General features: G+C 38.9%; 2 protein-coding genes across 2 annotated transcripts; both read right to left on the reverse strand.

The window, feature by feature from the left end:
- Positions 1-527: 527 nt before the first annotated feature.
- LOC109260583 (KRAB domain-containing protein 5-like) lies at positions 528-14,689 on the reverse strand. The gene is made up of 5 exons (XM_053906467.1): positions 14,675-14,689; positions 13,234-13,360; positions 6,463-6,590; positions 3,692-3,848; positions 528-657 (listed from the first exon to the last, which is right to left on the reverse strand). Exons 1-3 carry the CDS (start codon positions 14,687-14,689, stop codon positions 6,484-6,486), a joined length of 249 nt encoding a protein of 82 aa, XP_053762442.1. The 3' UTR covers positions 528-657; positions 3,692-3,848; positions 6,463-6,483.
- Positions 14,690-16,990: 2,301 nt separating this feature from the next.
- LOC128772489 (zinc finger protein 429-like) lies at positions 16,991-23,643 on the reverse strand. Its single transcript, XM_053905825.1, has 3 exons — positions 23,368-23,643; positions 22,781-22,873; positions 16,991-19,076 (listed from the first exon to the last, which is right to left on the reverse strand). Exons 1-3 carry the CDS (start codon positions 23,399-23,401, stop codon positions 17,557-17,559), a joined length of 1,647 nt encoding a protein of 548 aa, XP_053761800.1. The 5' UTR covers positions 23,402-23,643; the 3' UTR covers positions 16,991-17,556.
- Between the last annotated feature and the right edge of the window lie 1,917 nt (positions 23,644-25,560).

Raw genomic sequence — 25,560 nt, forward strand, 5'->3', positions numbered from 1 at the left:
TGTTTACCTGCAGCCTTGATGAACGTGGGGCCAGCTAAGGTTGGTGTAGGACAATAGTTCATCTATTACAGATCACTGATCACACAGTAAAATCCATTCACTGTTATTTATTAAAATAATAAGTTCAAAAACTCACTAAACAAACCACTGCAAGATCACTGTAGGATCCTTGGTCAAAATACCCATCACCAGCATTCAAGAACCATTCTTATTCCTGATATAATGATCTGTGACTTGTACTTCCCATGTTTTTCACACTGAGGCTAATTATTGAGTAAATGTGGATTTACAATATCTTGTGCTCTTATGGGAAAGTTAGCTGTACTTTCCTCAAGTATCTATGAAAATTTCTTTATGTCAACCCTGTAACAAACGTTCTTCTATGAATGGCTATTATGAAAATACAGCCAGATTTTAATGAATTGCTAGTGTCTTCTCAAACAGCAAGTGGCAAAACTATTTAAAATTAGACCGTATCTCTGTCTTACTTTAATGCAAAGAATGATGCCCTGAACACTTACTTCATGCCGACTTACATCACTTTTGTACATCAACAACAAACAGCATCTTCAGGTAGACTTTCTTCATACATTGTACATGACAGCCTCTTGAATCTTCCATCAAAAAGTAGGTATGAATGCCACATCGTATAAGAGCCTATGTGTGAGACAGCAACAATCAAATCACTTTGCATGCACACAAATAAAGCCATAGCATGAGATGATTTAAGAGTAAAATTATTAATATGCCTATTGCAAATACTCTTATAGTAAAAAAAAAAAAAACAAAAAAATGAGAGACACACTGATAATAACTATCCCTCTCCAGACATCCATCCCCTCCTTAATACTTTCATGCATATTAACAAACACAGTTGCCAGGGCCCCTGGGTGGCTCAGTCATTTAAGGGTCTGACTCTCGGTTTCAGCTCAGGTCATGATCTCAGGTTGTGAAATTGAGCTATGCTTCAGGCTCTGTGCTGACAGTGCAGAGAAGGCTTAGGATTCTCTGCCCATCCCTTCCTCTCAAAATAAACATTAAAAAGATACAGCTGACCATTGAATAACATGGGTTTGAACACTGTGGGTCCACTTATTCACACATATATATATATATGTGAATATATATGTATGTGTGTGTGTGTGTGTGTATATATATATATATATATATATATATATATATATATATATATATATAAAATACAGTACCGAAAACATGTTTCCTCTTTGGTTTGATTTTCTTAGTATTTTCTATTCTCAACCTTATTTTATTATAAAAATATCATATATAATACAGATAGCATGCAAAGAATGTGATAATTGACTTAATATTCTAGGTAAGTCTTCTAGTCAACAATATACTATTTCCATATAAAAGTAGGTATGGTTTTAAGTTTTGCAGACTCAGACATTACACACAGATTTTTAATTGTGAAGGGGTTAGTGCCCCTAACAATTGCATTGTCCAAGGCTAACGTATAATTGATCTGAGTGTTTTAAGTTTTCATTCTTCTATGTAATAAATACTCTGATTTTGAATCATGTCTGAAAACTAGTATTTACTTATGCTTTCTGCTGTGAATTCAGATTTTATATAGATACAGCTTTCTACTACATAGTTTGCTGATTGTTTACATCTTTCTGTTTTTATCCTTTATAAAGACTATTTTAGGGGGTGCCTGAGGTGCTCAGTTAGTCGAGTGTCTGACTCTTGATTTTGGCTTGGTCACGATCCTATGGCCATGGGATTGAACCCCACATGGACCTCTGCATTGAGCATGGAGCCTGCTTAGGATTTTCTCTTTTTCTCCCTCTGCCCCTCTCCCTCTCTCTACAAGAAAAGGCAAGACTGTATTTTGTACTCAAGTGTATTTCAAAAACAAAGGTCTGCCATCATTTTTTTTTTTTTTTACATTTCTAGGGTTTCTATCCAGTATGCTTTCCATAAAGACTTTGCCAATATTCTTCACTTTTGTAAGGTACCACCCCAGGATTTGCTATCTTCTGTTGAATAGTTTTGATTATGAGTTAAATGGTATGCCACATTCATTACATTTCTTTATATTTTATTTTGTAAATGTTTATTTTTGAGAGTGAGAGCAAGAGCAGGAGATGGACAGACAGAGGTGGGTAGGAGGGAGACAGAAGATCTGAAGTAGGCTCTGCACTGACAACACAAAGCCTGATGTGGGACTTGAGCTCACAAATTGTGAGACTGTCACCTGAGCTTATGTGAGAAGTTCAACCAAGTGAGCCACCCAGGTGCACACAGTCCTTACATTTTAAGGTTTTCTCCAGTACTCTCTGATGTTCACAAACTTTATAATTCTGCTTAAAGGCTTTGTCACATTTTATTTTACATTTGTAGCCTTCTCCCAGCTATTTATAAACTTATGTTTGTTAAGTTTTGTGTGGTAGTTAGCATCTTTGCCACATTTTATTTGTAAGAGCATTCTTCCCATTATAAAATCTCTGCTGTTGAGCAAATTTTGAAGACAAGTTAAAAGTTTTGCCACAGTTACTACATTTCTAGGTTTTCTTTCCAACAAGGATACAATGATGTATACTAATATTTGAACTTTCATAAAAGACTTTCCCATCCTTATTATTTAAGACTGATTCTCTGGTGTTGGGATTAACATTTTTTCCCAGATTCGTTGAATTGGTAAACTCTGTTTCCATTATAAAATCTTTGGTAATTATGGAAGATCGACTACTCACTGAAGATTTTCCTAACAACACATGAAAACTTGTTTCAAATTGTTCAATAGTATCACATAATACTCATGTTTAAAATAAATATCTAACCATGTTTGTCAAAATTAAAAGACTTTGGAACAAAAAGTGATGATGTGTTGGTGGAAGGAATCAAGAACCCTTCAAAAAAGACTTGTTAAATCCATCCCATTCAGAATTATCTTCATTGTTAAATATCTAACCTTCAGAAATGTTTCAGTGAATGATTAAACCAATGTTCTATATGAAGTGGTTTGAATGATTACTTTTAGCATGGACTAGGTGACTTTCCAGAACTTCCAAATGTCCTTTCAGAGAATACAGATGTTTCAAAAATGGATTTGGATCCTTTCATTCAAAGACAGTGTTGTGAAAATATAACTGACTTAATGTTGCCCCCCCCCCCCCCGCCAAGTTTTTATATTATTGATCTCTCCTGATAGTAAGGATTTCATTGTGGTGATTTGGCCACTTTTGTTATAACCATCATAACATCCTTTCTACCCTTACCACTGTCTAAGTGTAAATACTCAGAGCCACAGCCTCCAGATCTACCCAAATTAGGTGTAAGGAATGAATCTTGTTTTGCCAATCATTGCCAACAAGCATAGGGTGTTATGGAGAGACACAACTACAAAATATAAAAGAAGTTTTCCCACTCACTAAACTCACACAAACATACATTAAAATGCTAATGTAAAAAATTAGTTCCCATCACAGGACATCAGCAGAATGGAGAAATAGGAAATACCAGCACTTTGCTCTTCCATGAAATCAAAGTGGACCAAATTACCTTTGGAATGCCCCAGAAGCTGGTTAGGAGAACACAGCATACCCAGAAAAGTAAAAATGGAGAAGAGCCACATCAAAGAGACAATGAACATTGGTGAAACTTGCCCACAACTGCTGTTCACCCTCTCTGGCACTCCGTGGAAAGACCGTGAGAAAACTCTTACCTCCTCTAAGGAGAGAAACCATAAGTGACCTGAATAATGATCTGGCTTGTTTGCAGCTGCGTGAAGAACTTGTTTATCATGCAGGACATACAAAGCTGAAGGAATGAGAGGACCCACTGGATGCACCATGGTAGCTGCTCAGATAAAATGTGACTATCTGTTCAAACAACAGAAGGTACAGAGGTGAACGCAATCAGAAAAAGGAAGGTGTCATACATTCTCAAGTAACTACATTTTCTCAAACTTGGAAATTTAAAAAACTCAGACATTACAAATGGCCAAAATGTGTGACAGATGCCAGAATTACTATTATTTGTGTTTTCCTCTACAAAGCAACTTCATAAGCCCATGCCCAGAGGATTTTTTTTAACTCCCAAATCGAGAGATCACAAAGTATACAAAGAAAATGTAAAATGCATTGCAATCAGAGTAATAAAGTGCATCTTCAAAACTGACCCTAAATTAATAAGGAACTATTAATTGTCTGACAAAGATGTCAAAAAAATAATCATAAATGAGGCACCTGGCTGGTTAAGTCAGTGCAGGGTGTGATTCTTGATCTCAGGGTTCTGAGTTATATCCCCACATTGCATGTAGAGATGAGTTAAAAATAAAATCTTAAACAAAAAAAAAATGTATCCTAAAGATGCTCATGTAGGAAGAAGAAGAAAGAGGTAGGTAATGAAATAATATCAGAAAACTATGCATGACCAAAATGAAAATCCAAAGAGACAAACCAACAACCCAAAATTAGGAGCTGAGGAATACAATTACTGAATTTAAAAATACACTAACGGGACAGCAACAGACTTAATCAAGCAGAAGAAAGAACCAGACAACCTTAAGACCCCTTGTTTTAAATTAACTACTAAGAGAACCAAAGAAAAATGTGGAAAAGAACAGAGTCTAGGGACTCATGGGTCACCAACAAGTCTCATTCCCCATACGGAGAGGAGAGGAGAAAGAAATCATATGAAGAACTAAAGGCTTGTGGTTCCCATGTACGTGGAAAGAAGAGACCAACAAGCTCAGTAAATTCAAAGGATATGTGTCAAGATATGAACACAGTGACACACTTTAATTAACCTATCAAAAGTCATGATGATAAATGATGAATTGTTAAACACCATGACAAAAGCAGCTCATCTTCTACAAGAGAGCTCTTTTAAGATTATGAGTGGGATTCTCAGTAGACCTGATAGGAGGAAGTACATGGGACAATGTATTCAAGTACTGAAAGATAAAAAATATCCACCAAGAATACTCTACCTGGCAAAAGTAATTTTTCATGGATGTAGAAATGAAGTCTTTTCCAAGTGAAACCATGCCCAGGTTTACCAGTAGACCTCTCCTATAGAAATGTTCAAGGAAGTCCTTTTAGTTGAAATCAAAGGATTCTAAACGGTAAATGAAACCATATGACAACATATGCTCTCTGCTAAATGTAAAGAGTTACACAATTACAGATATCTTTAGTGTTGTAATTGGGTAGCACATGTCACTTTCATTTCTGCTAGCATTTTTTTTAATAAAAGCATAAAGATCATTAATCTAGGTAATAAAGTATACAACATAAAGAATAGAATTAGTCATATTTGTCAAGTGGGTACACGGGTGGAGATGATAAGTAGAAGAATTTTGCATGTAATGGACGCTATCAGTTCACACTGGTTTGTTAGTTTAAGATGTTTTAAGTAGTCTCTTGGGTAACCACAATGAAAATATATACAGAGGACACAAAAGCTAATGAGAATGGTATCAAAGCATGCCATGGGTATAATACCAGAATTAAGGATAAAATATAATATCTAAACTTGATACAGTGATATAAAATGTTTAAATATTACTCTCAATTCACAAAAAGGGTTTCTCTCATGCAGAGAAAACATAAATTCACCAATAACTAGATGCAACTCATCTAGACATGATATGATGTAAACTGAACACTAACCAGGAAAGAAATGAAAAACATGTGTCTCAAATTATGCATGGGTGGTATTTATTCAGGCAAATGCATAATTTTATGGGTGAAGGGCATAAAGTTGATTTACATTTGAGTTAAACTCATCCTGTCTTAAAATGTAGTGACATGAAAATTGCCTGTAACAAAATTCACAGGCAGAAATTTAATTACAACTAATGTTGTGAAAGTTCCCACCAAAAGGAACCACATTGTTATGGGATTATAAAATCAGAATAACAACCCCAAAATACTACATAAGATGAATTTTTAAAAGGAAACCTTCTATATTACTGTAATTTTAAACTGCGTAACCATGAAAAGCAAGCATTTTGATTTCTTGGCATGCTTCCATTGACAATAAAAGTAAAGAATATTCAGTAAAATCAACTATAAAATGCTCTAATTAAAAATTTTATGAATAGGGGGCCCTGGGTGGCTCGGTCGGTTAATCGTCCGACTCTGACTTTGGCTCAGGTCATGATCTCACTGTCCGTGAGTTCAAGCCCCGCGTCGGGCTCTGTGCTGACGGCTCAGAGCCTGGAGCCTGTTTTGGATTCTGTGTCTCCCTCTTTCTCTGCCCCTCCCCTGTTCATGCTCTGTATCTCTGTCTCAAAAATAAATAAACGTTAAAAAAAAAATTAAAAAAAATTGTATGAATAAACACTGAAAATACATTAAAAATGTATTATGTTACAAATTTGTATTATATTATGTGTTATGTCAGTATTATGTTACTAATTTCCATTCAAGGAGAACTACTCAAGTGACATTTTAACTTCCATCTTCCTACTTTACATTTGGATCTCACCCCTGTCATCTGCTTCATTCATTACCACCTACCCAGATGAGTGGCTACTCTCTCTTTTTGCTTCACATTCCAAGACTCCTTCTTTTGTTCCAAAATGATGACCAGGTCTAGTTTTGACACAATATGACCTGTTTATTAGAAAAAAAGGAACATTTGAGACAAATGAATGGCTCAGTCGGTTTAGCATCTGACCCTTGATCTAAGCTTGGGTCATGGTCTCCTGGTCTCAGGATCTCAGGATCTCATCAAGACCAAGTTGGGCTCTTTGCTGACAGTGAGGAGCATGTTTGGGATTCTCTTTCTCTCTGCTCCTTTCCTGCTTGTGCTCTCTCTCAAAAGAAATAAATATTTTTGTTTTTAATAAAGGAATATGAGTATTGATGGAGATTCTAACTTTCAATCCATTATTGTGTTCAGGAGAAAATAAAGAACATTGTATAATTCTAGACAGTGATTTCCCAAATGCTGTTGCCCAACAACCCCTTTAGAACATGCAGGAGGGATTTCTGAAGTTCAGATCTTGACCTCCACTTCCTAGTACTACCACTACATCAAGGAGTAGAAACTGGTATTTAAAATGTGAGAAATACCACTTGATTCCACTCAGTGTTTAGATTGCCACTAAGTACAGTGCCTGGGTGGTTTGGTGGGTTATGCATCTGACACATGGTTTCTGTTCAAGTCATGATCTCATGGTTCCTGAGTTTGAGCCCAGCATGGGGCTCTATGCTTACAGCATGGAGCCAGCCTAGGATTCCCTCTACCCCTCTCTCTGCTCTTCCTCTGCTCTTTCTCAAAATAAACTTAAAACATTTTTTTTTAGAATTGCCATTAATCCAAACAGAGCCTCTGAGTCTGGCTGGCAAAAGCGGAGGGGCCGGACGGACTGTGTTCCAACAGCAAGTGCGACTTAGCGTCTGGGAGGTCATAAGTTAACAACTCTGCTCAGAAAGCGGGAAGGCTGGAGGACAAAGGGAGGGAGAGTTGCTGAGCCCCCGGACGACAGAGCTCAGCTTGGCGGGGAACAAAGGCGCTTGCCAGCGCCATCTCCCCTGCCCATCCCCCAGCCAAAATCCCAAAGGGAACCAGTTCCTGCCAAGGAACTTGCTTGCTCCGTGCAAACACCCAACTCTGTGCTTCTGCGGAGCCAAACCTCCAGCAGTGGAGCCAAACCTCCGGCAGCGGATCTGTCTCCCTCCCCCTGCCACAGGGCCCCTCCTGAAGTGGATCCTCTAAGGAGAAGTGAGCTAAGCCTGCCCCTCCTGCCCCTGTGCACCTTGCCTACCCACCCCAGTTAATATGCCAGATCCCCAGCACCACAAGCCTGGCAGTGTGCAAGTAGCCCAGAGGGCCACGCCACCCCACAGTGAATCCCGCCCCTAGGAGAGGGGAAGAGAAGGCACACACCAGTCTGACTGTGACACCAGAGGTGGGCTGGGGGCAGACATCAGGTCGGACTGCGGCCCCGCCCACCAACTCCAGTTATACACCACAGCACAGGGGAAGTGCCCTGCAGGTCCTCACCACTCCAGGGACTATCCAAAATGACCAAACGGAAGAATTCCCCTCAGAAGAATCTCCAGGAAATAACAACAGTTAATGAACTGATCAAAAAGGATTTAAATAATATAACAGAAAGTGAATTTAGAATAATAGTCATTAAATTAATCGCTGGGCTTGAAAACAGTATAGAGGACAGCAGAGAATCTCCTGCTACAGAGATCAAGGGACTAAGGAACAGTCATGAGGAGCTGAAAAGCGCTTTAAACGAAATGCAAAACAAAATGGAAACGACGACGGCTCAGATTGAAGAGGCAGAGGAGAGAATAGGTGAACTAGAAGATAAAGTTATGGAAAAAGGGGAAGCTGAGAGAAAGAGAGATAAAAAAATCCAGGAGTATGAGGGGAAAATTAGAGAACTAAGTGATACACTAAAAAGAAATAATATACGCATAATTGGTATCCCAGAGGAGGAAGAGAGAGGGAAAGGTGCTGAAGGGGTACTTGAAGAAATAATAGCTGAGAACTTCCCTGAACTGGGGAAGGAAAAAGGCATTGAAATCCAAGAGGCACAGAGAACTCCCTTCAGACGTAACTTGAATCGATCTTCTGCACGACATATCATAGTGAAACTGGCAAAATACAAGGATAAAGAGAAAATTCTGAAAGCAGCAAGGGATGAACGTGCCCTCACATATAAAGGGAGACCTATAAGACTCGTGACTGATCTCTCTTTTGAAACTTGGCAGGCCAGAAAGGATTGGCACGATATCTTCAGTGTGCTAAACAGAAAAAATATGCAGCCGAGAATCCTTTATCCAGCAAGTCTGTCATTTAGAATAGAAGCAGAGATAAAGGTCTTCCCAAACAAACAAAAACTGAAGGAATTTGTCACCACTAAACCAGCCCTACAAGAGAGATCCTAAGGGGGATCCTGTGAGACAAAGTACCAGAGACATCACTACAAGCATAAAACATACAGACATCACAATGACTCTAAACCCGTATCTTTCTATAATAACACTGAATGTAAATGGATTAAATGCGCCAACCAAAAGACATAGGGTATCAGAATGGATAAAAAAACAAGACCCATCTATTTGCTGTCTACAAGAGACTCATTTTAGATCTGAGGACACCTTCAGATTGAGAGTGAGGGGATGGAGAACTATTTATCATGCTACTGGAAGCCACAAGAAAGCTGGAGTAGCCATACTTATATCAGACAAACTAGACTTTAAATTAAAGGCTGTAACAAGAGATGAAGAAGGGCATTATCTAATAATTACAGGGTCTATCTATCAGGAAGAGCTAACAATTATAAATGTCTATGCGCTGAATACCGGAGCCCCCAAATATATAAAACAATTACTCATAAACATAAGCAACCTTATTGATAAGAATGTGGTAATTGCAGGGGACTTTAACACCCCACTTACAGAAATGGATAGATCATCTAGACACACGGTCAATAAAGAAACAAGGGCCCTGAATGATACATTGGATCAGATGGACTTGACAGATAATTTAGAACTCTGCATCCCAAAGCAACAGAATATACTTTCTTCTCAAGTGCACATGGAACATTCTCCAAGATAGATCATATACTGGGTCACAAAACAGCCCTTCATAAGTTTACAAGAATTGAAATTATACCATGCATACTTTCAGACCACAATTGTATGAAGCTTGAAATCAACCACAGGAAAAAGTCTGGAAAACCTCCAAAAGCATGGAGGTTAAAGAACACCCTACTAATGAATGAGTGGGTCAACCAGAAAATTAGAGAAGAAATTAAAAAATATATGGAAACAAACGAAAATGGAAATACAACAATCCAAACGCTTTGGGACGCAGCAAGGCAGTCCTGAGAGGAAAATACATTGCAATCCAGGCCTATCTCAAGAAACAAGAAAAATCCCAAATACAAAATCTAACAGCACACCTAAAGGAAATAGAAGCAGAACAGCAAAGGCAGCCTAAACCCAGCAGAAGAGAAATAATAAAGATCAGAGCAGATATAAACAATATAGAATCTAAAAAAACTGTAGAGCAGATCAACGAAACCAAGAGTTGGTTTTTTGAAAAAATAAACAAAATTGACAAACCTCTAGCCAGGCTTCTCAAAAAGAAAAGGGAGATGACCCAAATAGATAAAATCATGAATGAAAATGGAATTATTACAACCAATCCCTCAGAGATACAAACAATTATCAGGGAATACTATGAAAAATTATATGCCAACCAATTGGACAACCTGGAAGAAATGGACAAATTCCTAAACACCCATACTCTTCCAGAACTCAATCAGGAGGAAACAGAAAGCTTGAACAGACCCATAACCAGCGAAGAAATTGAATTGGTTATCAAAAATCTCCCAACAAATAAGAGTCCAGGACCAGATGGCTTCCCAGGGGAGTTCTACCAGATGTTTAAAGCAGAGATAATACCTATCCTTCTCAAGCTATTCCAAAATTAGAAAGGGAAGGAAAACTTCCAGACTCATTCTATGAAGCCAGTATTACTTTGATTCCTAAACCAGAGAGAGACCCAGTAAAAAAAGAGAACTACAGGCCAATATCCCTGATGAATAGGGATGCAAAAATTCTCAATAAGATACTAGCAAATCGAATTCAACAGCATATAAAAAGAATTATTCACCATGATCAAGTGGTATTCATTCCTGGGCTGCAGGGCTGGGTCAACATTCGCAAATCAATCAACGTGATACATCACATTAACAAAAAAAAAAGAGAAGAACCATATGATCCTGTCAATCGATGCAGAAAGGCCTTTGACAAAATCCAGCACCTTTTCTTAATAAAAACCCTCGAGAAAGTCGGGATAGAAGGAACATACTTAAAGATCATAAAAGCCATTTATGAAAAGCCCACAGCTAACATCATCCTCAATGGGGAAAAACTGAGAGCTTTTTCCCTGAGATCAGGAACACGACAGGGATGTCCACTCTCACTGCTGTTGTTTAACATAGTGCTGGAAGTTCTAGCATCAGCAATCAGACAACAAAAGGAAATCAAAGGCATCAAAATTGGCAAAGATGAAGCCAAGCTTTCGCTTTTTGCAGATGACATGATATTATACATGAAAAATCCGATAGATTCCACCAAAAGTCTGCTAGAACTGATACATGAATTCAGCAAAGTTGCAGGATACAAAATCAATGTACAGAAATCAGTTGCATTCTTATACACTAACAATGAAGCAACAGAAAGACAAATCAAGAAACTGATCCCATTCACAATTGCACCAAGAAGCATAAAATACCTAGGAATAAATCTAACCAAAGATGTGAAAGATCTGTATGCTGAAAACTATAGAAAGCTTATGAAGGTAATTGAAGAAGATTTAAAGAAATGGAAAGACATTCCCTGCTCATGGATTAGAAGAATAAATATTGTCAAAATGTCAATACTACCCAAAGCTACCTACACATTCAATGCAATCCCAATCAAAATTGCACCAGCATTCTTCTCGAAACTAGAACAAGCAATCCTAAAATTCATATGGAACCACAAAAGGCCCCGAATAGCCAAAGTAATTTTGAAGAAGACCGAAGCAGGAGGCATCACAATCCCAGACTTTAGCCTCTACTACAAAGCTGTCATCATCAAGACAGCATGGTATTGGCACAAAAACAGACACATAGACCAATGGAATAGAATGGAAACCCCAGAACTAGACCCACAAACGTATGGCCAACTCATCTTTGACAAAGCAGGAAAGAACATCCCATGGAAAAAAGACAGTCTCTTTAACAAATGGTGCTGGGAGAACTGGACAGCAACATGCAGAAGGTTGAAACTAGACCACTTTCTCACACCATTCACAAAAATAAACTCACAATGGATAAAGAACCTGAATGTGAGACAGGAAACCATCAAAACCCTACAGGAGAAAGCAGGAAAAGACCTCTCTGACCTCAGCCGTAGCAATCTCTTACTCGACACATCCCCAAAGGCAAGGGAATTAAAAGCAAAAGTGAATTACTGGGAACTTATGAAGATAAAAATCTTCTGCACAGCAAAGGAAACAACCAACAAAACTAAAAGGCACCCAATGGAATGGGAAAAGATATTTGCAAATGACATATCAGACAAAGGGCTAGTATCCAAAATCTATAAAGAGCTCACCAAACTCCACACCCGAAAAACAAAGAACCCAGTGAAGAAATGGGCAGAAATCATGAATAGACTCTTCTTTAAAGAAGACATCCGGATGGCCAACAGGCACATGAAAAGATGTTCAACGTCGCTCCTTATCAGGGAAATACAAATCAAAACCACACTCAGATATCACCTCACGCCAGTCAGAGTGGCCAAAATGAACAAATCAGGAGACTATAGATGCTGGAGAGGATGTGGAGAAACGGGAACCCTCTTGCACTGTTGGTGGGAATGCAAATTGGTGCAGCCGCTCTGGAAAGCAGTGTGGAGGTTCCTCAGAAAATTGAAAATAGACCTACCCTATGACCCAGCAATAGCACTGCTAGGAATTTACCCAAGGGATACAGGAGTACTGATGCATAGGGGCACTTGTACCCCAATGTTTATAGCAGCACTCTCAACAATAGCCAAATTATGGAAAGAGCCTAAATGTCCATCAACTGATGAATGGATAAAGAAATTGTGGTTTATATACACAATGGAATACTACGTGGCAATGAGAAAGAATGAAATATGGCCTTTTGTAGCAACGTGGATGGAACTGGAGAGGGTGATGCTAAGTGAAATAAGCCATACAGAGAAAGACAGATACCATATGGTTTCACTCTTATGTGGATCCTGAGAAACTTAACAGAAACCCATGGGGGAGGGGAAGGAAAAAAAAAAAAAAAAAAAGAGGTTAGAGTGGGAGAGAGCCAAAGCATAAGAGACTGTTAAAAACTGAGAACAAACTGAGGGTTGATGGGGGTGGGAGGGAGGGGAGGGTGGGTGATGGGTATTGAGGGTATCCCTTTTGGTATGAGCACTGGGTGTTGTATGGAAACCAATTTGACAATAAATTTCATATAAAAAAAAAAGAATTGCCATTAATCTACAGAAATGATGATGTTACCCTAAGGAAGGGGAAGCTAAAGCTGAAAAGGAAACATGAAGATTTTTCTCTACATCTACAAACCCCTACTTTTTTCTCTGACTGCAGGCATCTGAATCCCACTCATGCAAAGAGGAAGCTTCCAAGAGACAGTCTTCAAAAGAAGGAACAAAACTCCAAGTGTTGTTTGGGAAGTCTGGAAGGAGTTATCCTCACCTAAGAAGAGGAGGTGTCCATAGTTCTTTAACATCACATCCCTGTACAATTCCCGCTGACTATGGTTCAGGCATCCCTGTTCCTCCTGAGAGAATTCTATGGCCACATCCCTGAATGTCAGCAACCCCTGCAATAAATACCATAGTTACCTAGTGGCCATAGGCTGAGGTCATAATGGTACCTAAGATGCAAGAGGGAGTTAATGTCACTAGCTAGAACCCCAGACCTGACCTTCACTGCTTGCCTGCTTATACCCACTGACCTTAAACCCACACTTTACCTAACCTCTTTTTTCTATCTTATCTTTTACTTAAGACAAAACACTCCATGCCATTGTGTCCTGTGGTGGAAACAAAAAGTATCCCACAAAAGGACATGACTACCCTGAGGAAGAGCTTGGATTGGCCCAATTTGAGCTTAATCCCTGACGTACTTCTAAGCAGCTGAACAAGAGAGTAAACCATGGAGTGAGGACAGTTACCTTTATCTCATATTAAAAAAATAATAAATGTTTATTTCCTTGAGAGAGAGAACACAAGTCGGGGTGGGGCAGGGAGACAGAGAAACAATTCCAACCAGGCTCCATCCTCAACGTGGAGCTGGACTTGGGGCTTGAACTCAGGAGTGAGATACTGACCTGAGCATAAATCAAAAGTCAGATGCTCAGCTGCCTCAGCCACCCAGACGACCCCTTTTACCTCATTATAATACTAAAATCTCCACCCAAGGAGGAGCACAAATCCATTTACTATGTAACATACAAAGTATGTATAGAACTGTTTTTTTAAGGCTCATGTGCAACCTTATCCTGACCTCTATATAGATGACCTCTCCTTTTTAAATATCCACCCTAACCCGAAATAAAAGGAAACCATTCCCACTTCCTCTGAGTCTCTGCTTTGGATGTATTCCCTGTGATCTTATTTTTTTTTAATGCCTATTTTTGACAAAGAGAGACACAGAGTGTGAGTGGGGGAGGAGCAGAGAGAGAGAAGGAGACAGAATCCAAAGTAGGCTCCACGCTCTGAGCTGTCAGCACAGAGCCCTACCCCTAGGGCTCGAACCCACAAGGCATGAGATCATGATCTGAGCTGAAGTCAGACGCTTAACCAACTGAGCCACCCAGGCACCTATCTTCTTATTTCTTGTAAATCAATTTTCCTTGGTCTGACATTCCTCCCCCCCACCCCCCCGCTCCATGTAGTTTATGATTCACCAAGGAGTGAACTCATGTTACTTCAGTTATATTAGGAGAACTGTTTCTGGCTTAGGTGAATTTCCTGCTTTCTGCAGTAAGAGAATTGGTAACACAGTATTAGGCTCTAGTATATTCTCTAAATTTGAGGTGAGTTGAGCTACCCATGTGCCCTGCAATTTCTACAGGCATGAAATTTCCCAAGGAACAGACAACAGAGCCTCTGGCCTTGGATGCAAGGCTTACCTGAGAACTGGCCATTTCTTCTTTCACCTTTCACCTTATCCTCTAGATTTCTTTCTCAGAAGATCTTTGTGGAGAAATCACAGCTGAATTAGAAGAAAATGCCTATAAAGCCACCAACACAACCTCTTCACCTGTAAACTGATCACTTGCAGGCAGGACTTTAAAATGCAGGGGTACCTGGGTGGCTCAGTTGGTTGGGCTTCCAACTTCGGCTCAGGTCATGATCTCGCGGTTTGTGGGTTCGAGTCCCACGTCGGGCTCTGTGCTGACAGCTCAGAGCCTGGAGCCTGCTTCGGATTCTGTGCCTCCCTCACCCTTTGCTCCTACCCTGCTTATGCGCTCTCTCTTTCAATAATAAATGAACATTAAAAAAATTTTTTTTCAATGCAGAAAAGGCCCAACTTCCTAGTCCTTTGTGTCAGGAGCTATTCAGAAACCAGGAGCTCCCACCTGGAAACCAATCTCTGAATTTCCCTTCCCTGCTTTCAGGGGGCCTCCCCCCGCCCCCACAGAAGCCCACAAATTCTGCTGGATCATAGCAACAGTGTGCTACATGGACCTGACCCTCCCCAACTCCTGTGGAGGAGACCCTTGTTACCTCTCCTTGAGCCAAAGCCTGCACCCAACTCTCATAAATTAATGGGAAGATTTCCTGCTTAACTCTGGGTCTCACTGAGAATTATGGTAGGAAAAGATAGGATTCTGTATGCAGAGAGGGAAAGATTAAGACCTGAAGACCTTGGGTGAGGAAAAACACATTTTAGAACACTGTGATTGCATTGTCCAACATGCCCTCCTGAACTGCCAGTGATCAAGGTCTGGACAATCACTGGAATCATCGTCATCCAATGGCATCTGGTCCTCAGTAGGATACAGGAATTCAAATTAAATCATGAAGGTGGTCTTCATGACTTAATCTTTTAATCTTCAGGAACCCACCACGTTTGCCAATTTCTTAATTCTGTGACATTTATCAGATGATGCCACCAAAGAGCTGCCTGTGACTTTGAAGTTAGAAAAGGGAGCCACTTTGGGTTCCCTCCCTCCACTGCAAAGAGCTCTTCACATCTTTTTCCTTTCCATACTTTTCCCACCTTTAATAAAATGAGATAGGTTATCACTGGTGGTGGGAAAACATTTCATTCTGTACACAGCCATGTCAACATGTCAAAAACCATTATGTCTTCTTAAAATGTGTTAAGTTCACACACAGACCAAGTCATGCATTTCCAATCCACCCAATTGTCATTGTTCAAAATGCAGACTATACGCCTTCCAAAATTATTTGTTGATAGTATGATGCGAGAATACAGATTTCCATAATTTTCAGGCCTGATATCATTCTTTAAAAATGCGTATGTACAATTTTACCCCATTTGGGGGAAGAGTTGGCTATCCTCTTTCTGATATCTGTGAGGATTTCTTCATTAAAACCACAACAACTGGCATTTTCTCCTTCTAACTATTGCTATGATGAATACACACCAATATGTTTTACTGCACTGCGACCTTTTTCCCTAAAGACCAGTTGGCAAATTATTTTATTGGTAACATTCAAGAATATTTTGTTTTAATACAGGGAGAAGAATGATGTTCAGAACACTTATCATGGTAACTTACATCAATGTTATAACCACAAACAGCATCTGAATTAGATTTTCTTAAATATTGTGTGTAATGTTGTCCTTTGTCTTCCATGGAAAATTACGCATGAGTCCCACCTAAGAAGAACATGTAGGGGCGCCTGGGTGGCTCAGTCGTTAAGCGTCCGACTTCAGCTCAGGTCACGATCTCACAGAGCGTGAGTTCGAGCCCTGCGTCGGGCTCTGGGCTGATGGGTCAGAGTCTGGAGCCTGCTTCCGGTTCTGTGTCTCCCTCTCTTTCTGCCCCTCCCCCGTTCATGCTCTGTCTCTCTCGGTCTCAAAAATAAACGTTAAAAAAATAATAATAAAAAAAAAGTCATATCTTTGCTTCAACAACAATGAGCCACGTAAGTTTCCAAGGAATGAATAAATTTCAGAAGGAAACTGAGAGTAGAAATGCATTGATACTTGGTAGTCATAAATGTCAGGATAGATTTGAGGGGGGAAAACTCATTTTTTATTTTTTTTTACAAATGTTTATTTTTGAGCGCTAGTGGGGAGGGGCAGGGAGAGAAGGAGACAATCTGAAGCAGGCTCCAAGTTATAAGCTGCCAGCACAGAACCTGATGAGGGGATTGAACTCACAAACTGGGAGATCATGACCTGAGCCAAATTCGGATGCTTAACCGACTGAGCCACCCAGGTGCCCCCAAAAAACTGAGAATGAAATTAGCTATATTTATGCAACAATTCATCCAAATAACCTTTTGAAGCATAATAGCACATACATTTTGAACAGGTTTAACTTTGTATTATTCCTTATAATGAATATTTTGATGTAATATATTAATAGTAACAACTGCTTTCTCTGTAAATTCTGGGATATTGACATTTGATGTTCAATTAAATGCTTTTATAAATATTTATAGCTTTCAAGTTACTTTTATGTACTCTCTGGTGTATCCTAATGTGTACATTTAATATGAAGACTTTCCTCATTATGTTTGTAGGGTTTACATCTAGTATGCACATTGAAATACTAAGGAACGAATTCCAGTTAAAGGCACTGCAACTTTCTCTATATTTTATGGTTTCTATTCTGTAAGAAAATAATGATATTGATCAAGTTGTGAGTTCCAGCTACATGCTTGACACATTCTTTCCCTTTGTATGTTTCTCCTGAGTCTAAACTCTGTGATGCTGAGTAAGGGTTGAGCAGTCCTAAAAATTTTACCACATTCTATACATTTTAAGTTTCTTTTCCAATATGAATTCTTTGATGTATAATGAAGCTTAACCTCAAATAAAGGCCTTGCCACATTCTTTACATGGGTAATGTTTCTCTTCAGTGTGAATTCTGCGGTGTGCCATAAGGTTTGAGGTCTGGGTAAAGGCCTTGCCACATTTTTCACATTGGTAAGGTTTCTCTCCTGTATGAATTCTCTGATGTACAAAAAGGGTTGGTTTCTGGGTAAAGGCCTTGCCACATTCTCTACATTGGTAAGGTTTCTCTCCAGTGTGGATTCTGTGATGTCTGATAATGCTTGTCTGGTGGGTAAAGACCTTGCCACATTCTTTACATTGGTAAGGTTTCTCTCCAGTGTGAATTCTGTGATGTACAGTAAGGCTTGAGTACCTTTTAAAGGCCTTGCCACATTCTTTACATTGGTAAGGTTTCTCCTCAGCATGAAGTTTCCGGTGTCCAATAAGGCCTGACTGCCAGTTAAAGGTCTTGCCACATTCTTGACATTTGTAAATTTTCTCTCCAGTATGGATTATTCTATGTTTATTTAGTGATGAGTTGTACTTATAAGTTTTACCACATTCTTCACATTTGTAAGGTCTCTCTCCAGTATGCTTTTGCTGATGTTGAATTAGTGTTGAGTGCCAGTTGAAGGCTTTTCCACATTCCTTACAAATGTAACCTTTCTGTCCAGCATGGATTGTCTTATTGATATTAAGTCTTGATGACTCACTAAACACGTTCCCAGGTTCATTGCATGTGTACGGGTTTTTTCCCACAGGACTCCTCGGATGATCACCAACATTGGAGGACTGGTTAAGAATTTTCCCACACTCAGTATATTCAGAAGGATTCTCTCCCAAATGTATTCTCTTCTGTCTAATAAGGTTTGAGCTTTGATAAAAGACTTCCCTACATGTAGTACAGTCACAATGGTTCCCTGGCAAAGGAGTCCGTAGATATTTATTAACATTTGAATCCTGGTTCAGTATTTTCTCAGATTCACTGCAATGAGCAATTCTGTTTTCATTGAAAATGCTGTGGTTTTGTTGTAAGGTCGACTGCTCAAGGAAGGACCCCTCAAATGGATACCACTTACCATTTTTGTCTTCCTTTTTCAATCTCTGACTTTCAGAAATATTTGACTGAAAGGGTAATGCAATCCTATTGTCAAAATGGTGCAAAGAAGTATTTTCAGCATGGGCTAGGTCACTTTCCAGATTCTCCAAATTTTTGTTCTGCAAATATGTGTGTTTGACCACTTGATTTGAGCCTTTGATTATAGAAACACACTGCCTTGCAGAATTAACAGTGTTAGAGAGGGGGGGTTTCCAAAATGTTTTATATCCTTCACTGTTTTGGGCAGTGAGATTCTTATAATGGGCAGTTGTCTCTATTTGCATATGTGTTTCATGAGATCTTTGATGCCCTTGTCTCTCCCCAACACAGTTCCACTCTATCACCAAGTGTCCATTCTCAAGGGCACTATTTTTATATTTATCCACTGACACCCTTTCGAAAATAGTTCCTATGCACATCTTTGGAAAGAGGCTCTGGGTATCGTGTGAAGATACAGCTGGAAGGTAACAAATGAAAGTAAAATCATTCTACTTTCTACTATCAGATGAATACAGTTAAAATTTCTTACACACAAGACTAAAATTGGACAACTTCGACTTTTGGAAAAATAAATCATTAGTTTTTCTACTTTTCAAGATGTATCTGAATTTAACCCAAGGATTCTTTTTATAAAGTGATTGTTGGCCTATTTTACAACTTTGGTGGTGTTTGTTTATTTAGAAATGAAAGGTTTTGGGGCATCTCAGTGGCTCAGAGGGTTGAGTATCAAAGTCTTCATTTCAGCTCACGACGTCACCTTGTGGTTTGTGAGTTCCAGCCCCGCATCCTACTCTGCACTGAGAGCACTGAGCTAGCTTGGAATTCTCTCCCTCTCTCTTACCCTCCTCCACTCTCTCTCTGTCTCTCTCAAACTTAAAAAAAAAAACTAAAAAAAAATAAAGAAAGAAATGAAAAGTTTTTCTTTCCTTAATATTAAAGAATGGATTATACCCTTAAATTCTGTGTAATAGGAGGGATCTATTAACATAATACATTTAGTCATCCATAAAAGTTTTCATTAGAGCTTCCCATGGTTGATTTTATGAATATTCTTTATAATTTTATGCCCATGAAGACATGCCAATAATTCAAAATGTTCCTTTTTTCATGGGTACACTGTCACAGTTTACAATTACAGCTACAGGGTGCTTGGGTGGCTCAGTTGGTTAAGCGTCAACTTCAGCTCAGGTCATGATATCAGGGTTCCTGAGTTGGAGGGCTCTGTGCTTTGTGACTCAAGCTCTCTGACAGCTCAGAGCCTGGAGGCTGCCCCAGATTCTGTGTGTGTGTGTCTCTCTCTGTAATTGTCCCCCGCTTGTGCTATGTCACTGTCTGTCTCAAAAATAAACATTTAAAAAAATTAAAATTATATACATTGCACACACACACACACACACACACACACACACACACACACACAGAGGAGCACCTGGGTGGCTCATTCGGTTAAGAGTCTGTCTATTTTGACTCAGGTTATGATCTCACTCTTCTGGAGTTGGAGCCCTGCTTCAGGGTCTGTGCTAACAGTGCAACGCTGCTTGGGATTCTCTCTCTCTCTCCCTCCCCTGTTTATGCTCTCTATCTGACAAAGTAAATAAACTTTAAAGTAAAATTATTGTAGGTTTCCTTTAATTCATTTTTTATATAGAATTTTTGGGGTTGTATTTTGTCTTATTCTGGTTTTGCAATTCCATACTGATGTGCTTCATTTTGTATGGGACTTTCCACAGCATTATTTAGGTGTGATTTTGTTTTTACCTGTGTATGTTGTTATAGTGACAATTTTCAACTCATTATGTTTTTGGATGATGTGAATGTAACTCAAATATGAATCCGTTTTATGCCCTGTGCCAAAAAAATCATCCATGTATTTGTAGAAATATTACCTATGCATACTTTGTGACTCATCTTGTGTATTTTTCTCCTTGGTTAGTGGTCAGTGAATGTTGTATCAGGTCTATGTGAATTGTCATAATAATGGAATTAATTTCATCATCTATTTATTGGTGAATATACTGTCTGTATTTTCATTGTGGTTACCTTAAAGATTCCTTAAAACATCTTAAAGGTATAATGAACCATCATAGTGCTGCTAGCACAGAGCTCAACACAGGATTTGAACTCACAAACTATGAGACCATGACTTGACCTGAAATCAAGAGAGGGACACTTAACCAACTAAGCCACCCAGATGCCCCTATGTAGCTATAATTTTAAACTGTGACTGTGTGCCCATGAAAAAAGGAACATTTTGAATTATTGGCATGTCTTCATGGACACTAAAACTGTCAAGTATATTCATTAAAATCAACCATGGAAACCTGTGATGAAAACTTTTATGAATTAAGCACTTAAAAGACATAGATCCCTCTTATTACAATGAATTTAAGTGCATAATCCATTCTTTAAAATCAGGCAAACAAAACCTTTCATTTCTTTTTTTTAAGTTTTTTTTAAGTGTATTTTGAGAGGGGGAGTGCAGAGAGAGGGGGAGAGAATTCCAAGCAGAGTCCACAGTCAGTGAAGTGCAGGACATGGGGCTCAAACTCACAAACATTGAGATCACGACCTGAGCTGAAATGAAAAGTCAGATGCTCAACCCTCTGAGCCACCAAGATGCCCCAAAACCTTTAATTTCTAAATAAACAAACACCACCAAAGTTATAAAATATGGCAACAATTGCTTTAAAAAAATCTTTGGAAAGAGGTTAGAGTGGGAGAGAGCCAAAGCATAGGAGACTGTTAAAAACTGAGAACAAACTGGTTGATGGGGGGTGGGAGGGAGGGGAGGGTGGGTGATGGGTATTGAGGAGGGCACCTTTTGGGATGAGCACTGGGTGTTGTATGGAAACCAATTTGACAATAAATTTCATATATTGAAAAAAAAATAAAAAATAAAAAATAAAAATAAATAAAATAAATAAAATAAAATAAAATAAAATAAATAAATAAATCTTTGGGATTAAATTCAGATACATTCAGAGGAAAGTAGAAAAACTATTTCATTTCTCTTGAAGTGAAATTACAATTAAAACTCCTTTTTTTTTTTACATGGGAAGTTTACTAATTACCTACTTTACTTTTTATAAAGCACATGCCCATGTCACATCAGAGCGTTCGATCTAATCATAAAGGAATCTCACTCAGAAAGTGAAAACACATATGACAAAGTCACAAGAACTTCATATTATAAGGACAAAAGTATAAAATAATTCAACTATTAGGACATAAGGTAACATTTGAGACTTTATTATAGGCTGCAAATTTTAAATTCTAAATGTTCTAGCTTCCCCATGCCTTTAGTTTATATAGGAATTCTAGGAAATAACAGGTGTTTTAAATTATTTTACCATTGAATAATGAAATTCATAGAGTGGAAATTTCTTATTTTCATTAATACAAAGAAAATGAACTTTAAAAATTTTTTTTAAGTTTGTATTTATTTTGAGAGAGAGACAAAGAGCAAATGGGGAGGGGGAGGGGGAGCGAGAGAAAACCAGACAGAATCCCAAGCTGACTCTGTGTTGTCAGCAAAAAGCTCTCTGTACTGCTGGAACTCACGAACTGTGAGATCATGGCTTCAGCCAACGTCAGACGCTTAACCAGCAAATCCACTCATGTGCCCCGAGAAATGAACTTTTGAAGTGAAATAAAGGATTAGATTTTCTCATTTGAGAGAGGCGCTTTGCTATCTGATGAAATTACTGGGTTTCATATTTGTGCAACTAAGATTAAAGCTTCCATAATACTGGAAAGCATAAACCAGATAACATGTAATCTCTGTCTCCAGTGTTCCTGGGATTTCTGCACCAAACCCCAATATGCCCACCACTACCCTGACACACTTCTCACGAGGCAAAACAGAACTCAGTAATGGATTAGCATAAAGTTCCTCAGAAATAGAGATTTCCCCAAGACCCTCAAAGCAATGAAGAGCCAATCACATTATGGAGACCCTCACAGTGGAACTGAAGGAGAATCTTAAGAGAAAGCAAGATCATGATGTGTTGGAAAGCAGATATCTGCTGAGAGGGAGAGACATAAAGCTAGGCTTCTCAAACTTATTTCCATTTGAGGAGAGCTGCTCAAACCACATTTAAGGTCCATCTTCCTCCTTTGCATTTGGATTTCACCTCTGTCATCTGTTTCATTCCCACCTACCTGGGTGTGAGGCTACTGTGTGATTTCTCTTCACATCCCAGAGCTCCTTTTGTTCCAAAAAGATGACCAGGTCTGGCTTTGACAAAACAAGACCTGTTTATCAGACAAAAGGAATATGAGTGTGGCTGGAGATTCTACCTTTCAACCCAGTATTGGACTCAGTAGACAAGAGAGGACATTGTAGAATTCTAAAAAATTATTTCCCAGATGATGTTGCCCAACAACCCCTTTAGAACACATGGGAGGGTTTCCAGTGTTCAGATCTTGACCTCTACTTCCAAATAATACCACTACAATAATGAGTTGAAATTGGTATTTAAGACGTGGGAATTCCCATTTTATGCCACTCAATGTTTAGAATTGACATAAATCTATAGAAATGACGATGTTACTCTACAGAAGGGAAAACTAACCTGAAAGGAAACATCATGAAGATATTTCTCTACATCTAGAAACCCCTACTTCTTTCCCTGACTGCAGGCATCTGAATCCCACTCATGCAAAGAGGAAGTTCCAAGAGACAGTCTTCAAAGGAAGGAACAAAATTCTGAGTGTGGTTTGGGAAGTCTGGAAGGAGTTATCCTCACCCAAGAAGAGAAGGTGTCCATAGTTCTCTAACATCACATCCCTGTACAGTTCCTGCTGACTGTGGCTCAGGCAGCCCCACTCCTCCTGAGAGAATTCTATGGCCACATCCCTGAATGTCAGCAACCCCTGCAATAAATACCATAGTTACTGAGTGGCCATAGGCAGAGGTCATAATGGTACCTAAGATACAAGAGGGAGTTAATGTCACTAGCTAGAACCCCAGACCTGACCTTCACTGCTTACCTGCTTGTACCCACTGACCTCAGTCCCACATTTTACTTAACCCTTTTTTCTACCTTATCTTTTACTTCAGGCAAAACACCCAATGGGCATAGTGTCCTGTGGTGGAAACAAAGTATCCAATAAAAGCTAGTGAGTACTCTGAGGAAGAGCTTGGATTAACTCAATTTGAGCTTAACCCCTGACTCACACCTATGAAAATGAACAATAGAGTAAACCATGGAGTGAGGTCAGTTACCTTTTTATCATTATGCTAAAAAAATTAAATTTTTATTTCCTTTAGAGAGAGAACACAAGTGAGGGTGCAGCAGGGAGGGAGGGAGAGAGACAAAGACAGACAAAGAGACAGAGAGGCAGAGACAGAGAGAGAGAAAATTCCAACCAGGCTATATGCTCAGTGTGAAGCTTGACTTGGGGCATGATCTCAGGACTATGAGATCATGACCTGAGCCTAAATCAAGAGTCAGATGCTCAACTGACTGAGCCACTCAGGAGCTCCCTTTTAACTCAATATAATACCCAAATCTCCACCCAAGAAGGATCACAAATATTTTACTATGTAACATACAGAGTATGTACAGAACTGTTTTCTTAAGGTTCATGTGCAACCTTATCACAAGCTGGACATAAGATGATGACATACCCTTTCTGAATATCCACTCTAACCCTAAATAAAAGTAAACAATTTCTCCTGCTTCTGAGTCTCTGCTTTAGAAGTTATTCCCTGTGACCTCTTATTTCCTGTAAATCAATTTTTCTTTGTCTGACATCCCCACCTGGTGTAGTGGTTTTGTGGTTCACCAAGGACTAAACTCCTGTTAGTTCAGTTATATTAGGAGCACTGGTTCTGGCTTAGGTGAGTTTTCTGCTTTCTGCAGTAAGAGAATTTGCAACACATTATCATGCTCTAATATATTCCCTAACATTGAGATAAGAACATTTATAAATATTGTGTTTATTCAAGTGAATTTGTAAAATGAAGGCATCAACACAGCCATACACATTTTTGAATCCTTTATTTACATCATACAGTACATGTGTCTATTTCCTAAGTGGAAAGTTTTGGTGAGTTACAAATGTACTTAGCATATTCTAATGTGAATTAGAGTTTACCACAGTGCACTGGGGATCCTATTAAAATGCAGATTCTGTTCAGTTCTGGGATTGGGTGGGTGTCTGCATTTCTAACAAGGCATTAGTCTATGGGCCAAGGGATACATATTTCAATAACAAAGAAGTAGAACTCAAAGACAAGAACTCTTGGAGGACTTGGAACTGAATGGGTTTTATAGCAATTACAAGTTCTTCTAGGATAGCAAGAAAGTTGACAAGCCTTTCCAATCATTTCCTGGTTAGTAGATAGCATCTAACAGGTTCTCATAAACTCATGGAAAATAAATAATAATGATCTAAGAGAACAAACACATTATTCTTCCATTTTTACGGAATATTTTGTCAAATATCCAGTACATGGTACAGATCAGGTTTTAACCCAGGTTAACTGACCTAAAGTTGATCTAAAATGACACATAGGTCAATAAACAGAGGGGACCCTAAAGCAATGTTTATAGCAGGTGTCAAGCCTGAGAAGAAGGTATCCACACAAAATTGATCTTTATACATTCCATGCACACATCCATTCTGAAAGTAGTTATATACACATTAAAAGTGATAGAATAGAAAATTATCAGGATGACTAAGAAATATATTTAATGAGGGGTTCGCCAGATGACTCAGTCTGTTAGGTGTCCAACTCTTGATTTTGGCTCAGGTCATGATCTCATGTTTCCTGAGTTTGAGCCCCATCTCAGGCTCTGTGCTGAGAGTGTGGAGCCTGCTTGGGATTTTCTCTCTTTCCTCTCACTCTGCCCCTCCCTCTCTCTCTCTCAAGAAAAAAGAAAGAAAGAAAGAAAGAAAGAAAGAAAGAAAGAAAGAAAGAAAGAAAGAAAGAA

Source organism: Panthera pardus, unplaced genomic scaffold (assembly GCF_024362965.1).
Source record: "Panthera pardus isolate Hobbes unplaced genomic scaffold, ASM2436296v1 HiC_scaffold_18, whole genome shotgun sequence".
NCBI classification, from domain to species: Eukaryota; Metazoa; Chordata; class Mammalia; order Carnivora; family Felidae; genus Panthera; species Panthera pardus.